This window comes from Triticum urartu, chromosome 4A (genome assembly GCF_056163025.1).
Source record: "Triticum urartu cultivar PI428250 chromosome 4A, HENAU_Tu73, whole genome shotgun sequence".
In the NCBI taxonomy this organism is placed as follows: Eukaryota; Viridiplantae; Streptophyta; class Magnoliopsida; order Poales; family Poaceae; genus Triticum; species Triticum urartu.
In genome coordinates, this window is record NC_141876.1 from 211,734,579 (window position 1) to 211,739,826 (window position 5,248).

Consider the following 5,248-nt stretch of genomic DNA (forward strand, 5'->3'; position numbering starts at 1 on the left):
TCATATAAATGCACTTAGGAGAGCAGCTTATCGGAGGAAAAAGGATAAGTTAATAGCAGATGAAAATCTACGGCCACTAACTAATTCAGGTAAATATGGCTGTTATTAATGCACAGTGCATACCTTCTCATACCAACAGTTGCTTTACTTTCACCTTGACTGACAAATAATAATTGCCGCAGACACAACTTAATATAATTGATGCAAAAATTGTAGCGTCATATGCTTGATCTTAATGCAAATTAATTATTTTTTAGTACGAGAAGAATGTTCTGATATTCATTACTCACTAAAACAATATTTTCCCATGACAACATTACCCCCTCACTAATGATGCTTGCACACCTTCTTTTAAAAAGCCACCGCTGATAGCCCTAACTATACAGACTCATTCCATGATGATGCAACATTACCCCCTCCATCATTAGACGCCTCCGGTGTTACCCATGACAACGACCGAGCTAAGAGGATACAGAGAAACTCTCGTAGCCGAGCATGTTATCAGAAGAAAAATGAGGCAGTAACGGTTGATGATAGAGATGATTTGAATGAAAAGATACGAGAGAAGCGCGTACAGCGCCGCAAAAGCATGTCGGAGATTGAGAAGGGGCAGTCAAGTGCTCAAAGGAAGGCCTGTTATGCTAAAAGGAAAAACACCCCGTGCAAAGAATCTCTCGCACTCCCACGTCCAGACATTACTAACTCAACATCTGATAGTCTCACAATCCCCCTCTCTCGGGCTGCCGATGATGATTCATCGGATGGCGACCCTCCCTCGGTCATGCTAAATTACGGTGTTTGCACCAATGGTATGTAATAGATTTTCTTTGGTTCTGTTGCAACTTCTCATCATTAGTGTTCTGACATAATGCGGTCTTTGACACATACTCAACAACTTTAATGCAGAAGACATTGATGTGTTCCCATATCCCATCATGGGCGATGAGCCGACACTAGCCAAATTGATGGATGAGGAGTACTACATGTATCGCGACCAAGGTATGGTCAAGTCGGAGTTTGGAAGGCTAGGATCTTCATTGTAATTGTAGTACTATGTGAATATTATTTTCATGATCATGTTTCAACGAATGCCTGTAGGATCCGATAATGACGCATTCAAGGATGACGAGGAAGATAGCATGTCGTCTTTTATACCTAGCGAGGTTGATCCATTAGACTCTGTGTACACAAACATACCAGACAGCACCCACATCCTGAAGCTCGACAAAAACTGCAAACACTGCAATGCCAGAAAGTTTGTTTCTGAGATTGACGGATTCTGCTGTCGCAATGGACAGATCAACCTTAAACAACCGGAACCAATCCCAGAGCTTATGAGGCTATGGTCCAGCATGGATGCAGATTCCAGACATTTTCGTGAGAACATACAGTTTTTCAATGGGCATTTCGCCTTCACAACCCTTGGCGTCAGCCTTGATGAGAACTACACAAATATGAAGTCTGGGGTGTACACATTCTGGGTACACGGAACCATCTATCACAATGTGCATTCGTTCGGGCCTAGCTCACGTCCAGAACATCTCCAGTTGTACTTCTATGATGACGACCCAACCATAACCCATCGTAAGGTGGCCACAAAGCAATTAGACCAAGATGTCATGAAGAAGTTAGTAGACATACTTAAAGAAAACCCGTACTCCCAGCAATTTAGGAGTTTGGGTGCACACAAGGACAACCTTGATGATTATAGGATAGACCTAAACACCGATAAGAGGCTTGACCAAAGAAAATATAATATACCATTGTCATCTGAGGTTGCTCCAATTTGGGTTGAGGGCAGCGACCTGGCAAAAAGGTTTGACCGTAGGATAACACTTTATGGTAACAACAATGAAAGGCATAGTATACGCGTGTCATCCGGAGCATATGACCCGTTGTCTTATCCCCTATTCTATCCAAGGGGCGAACTAGGTTGGCATCCAAAACTACCTAAACATAATGTTCCTTGGGAGGCTGTACTACATCCTCAACTTGTCCATGATGATGATGAGGATGCAGGTATGAAATTTGTGTCCCTTTTTGTTTCAATGAATAAATTATTTTTCACATACGTCATGGTTTTGATGCTATACCATCGTGTGCAGAGGGAAATAGCAGGTTGTGCGTCTCCGTCAGAGACTACTACTGTTATATGCTGCAGACACAGCCTGCAATCTTCAATCCCATACTCTGTGGAGCACGACTGCTGCAGCAATGGGCTGTCGACATGTACGTTAAGATTGAGAGCTGTCGGTTGAGGTAGTACAGGAAGAACCAGACGCAGATTCGTGCTGTATAAAGGAGTGGTTGATGCCATCACTTCAGGGGAGACGCGAGCAAGCGTTGTTGGGGTTAGAATAGTGCTCCCTGGAACATACCCTGGGGGCGACCACGACATGAAGAAGAGACATATGGATGCCATGGCAATTGTCCATACATGCGGGAAGCCAGACATCTTCCTCACCATGACTTGCAATCCTAAATGGGAAGAGATAACAAATGAGTTGCTGCCTGGTCAGACGGCACAAGACCGGCCTGATATTGTGGCTCGTGTGTTCTATGGCAAACTAGAGCACATGAAATACATGTTGTTCAAGAAGCAGATCCTGGGTGTTGTAGTCGCTTACGTATACATAGTCGAGTTCCAAAAAAGGGGCCTCCCCCATGCACATTTTTTGTTGATCATGGACTCAACATATAAGCTTATCGTCTCGGAACAGTATGACCGACTCATTTCCGCGGAGCTCCCAGACAAGCATAAGTATCCGGATTTGTATGCAATGGTGGTAAAGCATATGATGCACGGACCATGCGGTGCTCTCAACCCGAAGAATGTTTGCATGCAAGAAAACGGTTGCATGTGCAGATATCCACGGCCGTTCAATGAGAACACAGCACAGGGGAAGGACTCATACCCAGTTCATCGATGGAGAGACGATGGAAGACGTGCTAAGGTCCGAGGGAAGATGCTGGACAACAGATGGGTTGTGCCTTATAACCCATACCTACTGCGGATGTTCAATTGCCACATCAACGTTGAGGTCTGCTCTAGCATAAAGGCCGTGAAATATCTTTACAAGTACATTTACAAGGGCCATGATAAGGCTTCTTTCAGCATCGATCAGCCCGACGCCAATGGTAATATTGATGAGATCAAGAGATACGTTGATGCTAGGTCGGTCACCCCTCCGGAGGCTATGTGGAGGATATTTGGCTTCCCACTTTGTGCCAATTACCCGCCTGTCTTGCAGTTGCCCCTTCATCTCCCGAATATGCACAGGGTTGCATTCAATGCACAGGCTGACTTGAAGAATGTTGTAGCCTCCGAAAATGCTTCAAAATCCATGTTAACGGAGTATTTCAAGGCTAACCAGGAACACCCTCGGGCTAGGCATATATTGTACAAGGATTTTCCCAGAAGCTTTACGTGGCAGAAGAAAAATAGGTATTGGAAGCCACGGGTCGAGCGTTTTCAAATTGGGCGCATAGTGTCTGCCAATCCTGCCGAGGGGGAGCGATACTACCTGCGTGTGTTGCTTAACCATGTTACGGGCAAAACATCCTTCGACGACTTGCTCACCGTGGACGGCATGCTATGTGGGAGTGAGGGAGTCCTGGATTAGGGGGTGTTCGAATAGCCGAACTATGCCTTCAGCCGGACTCCTGGACTATGAAGATACAAGATTGAAGACTCCATCTCGTGTCCGGAAGGGACTTTCCTTGGCGTGGAAGGCAAGCTTGGCCATACGGATGTTTAGATCTCCTACCATTGTAACCGACTCTATGTAACCCTAACCCTCTCCGGTGTCTATATAAACCGGAGGGTTTTAGTCCGTAGGACAGCATACACATCAACAATCATACCATAGGCTAGCTTCTAGGGTTTAGCCTCTCTGATCTCGTGGTAGATCTACTCTTGTACTACCCATATCATCAATATTAATCAAGCAGGACGTAGGGTTTTACCTCCATCGAGAGGGCCCGAACCTGGGTAAAACTTCGTGTCCCTTGCCTCCTGTTACCATCCGGCCTAGACGCACAGTTCGGGACCCCCTACCCGAGATCCGCCGGTTTTGACACCGACATTGGTGCTTTCATTAAGAGTTCCTCTGTGCCGTCGCTGTCAGGCCTGATGGCTCCTACGATCATCAATGGTGACGTAGTCCAGGGTGAGACATTCCTCCCCGAACAAATCTTCGTCTTTGGTGGCTTCGCACTGCGGGCCAATTCACTCGGCCATCTAGAGCAGATTGAAAGCTACGCCCCTGGCCGTCAGGTCAGATTCGGAAATTTAAACTACACGGCTGACATCCGCGGGGACTTGATCTTCGGCATATTTGAACCACCGCCAAGCGCGCCGCACTGTCACGACGAGCATGGTCTAGCTCTGGCGCCGAACAGTGCCCTGGAGGCCGCACACGCATCGGCTCCGACCCTTAGTTCGGAGCCAACCGCGCCGATCGAGGATGGGCGGTTGGACGCCACCTCGGGGGCTGTGATCCCAACGGCGGTTGAGCCGAACACCAGCCCCGTACTCTGCGAGACTCATGACTCCACGGAGCCGGATTCTTCTACGGACTCCGAACCCTCCGTGCCCCTACCGATCGAATCCGATTGGGCGCCGATCATGGAGTTCACGGCCACGGACGTCTTTCAGCACTCGCCTTTCGGCGATATCCTGAAGTCACTGAAGTCTCTCTCTTTATCAGGAGAGCCCTGGCCGGACCACGGTCAGCAAGGTTGGGGTACGGACGATGAAAAAATTCAAAACCCACCCACCACCCACTTTGTAGCCACTATTGACGACTTAACCGACATGCTCGACTTCGACTCCAAAGACATCGATGGTATGGACGCCGATGAAGGAGATGATGAAGAACCAGCACCTACTAGGCCCTGGAAAGCCACCTCGTCATATGAAAAATACATGGTGGACACCCCAAAAGAGGGAGAGGGCGATGGAACAGCGGAGGATGACCCCTCCAAGAAACAGCCCAAGCGCCGGCGTCAGCGGCGCCGCTCAAAATCCCGCCAGCACAAAAATGGTGATTCCAGCACGGGAGATAATAATACTCCGGAGAGTGCCGAAGAAAACCCCCTCCAGCAAGGTTTAGCACAGGAGGATGGAGAAAACAGCCCTCATGAGAGAGCGGCAGACAAAGAGGTCGAGGACGATAATTATATGCCTCCCTCCGAAGACGAGGCAAGCCTCGACGACGACGAATTCGTCGTGCTAGAGGATCCTGTT

The 5,248-nt window shown here is 48.0% G+C and overlaps 1 protein-coding gene across 1 annotated transcript; it reads left to right on the top strand.

Annotated features, from left to right (window-relative positions):
* Positions 1-968: 968 nt before the first annotated feature.
* Positions 969-3,623, top strand: LOC147975404 (uncharacterized). Its single transcript, XM_087520403.1, has 4 exons — positions 969-999; positions 1,099-2,078; positions 2,162-2,259; positions 2,867-3,623. The coding sequence occupies exons 1-4, from the start codon at positions 984-986 to the stop codon at positions 3,621-3,623; spliced, it is 1,851 nt and encodes a 616-aa protein (XP_087376529.1). The 5' UTR covers positions 969-983.
* The last annotated feature ends 1,625 nt before the right edge of the window (positions 3,624-5,248 follow it).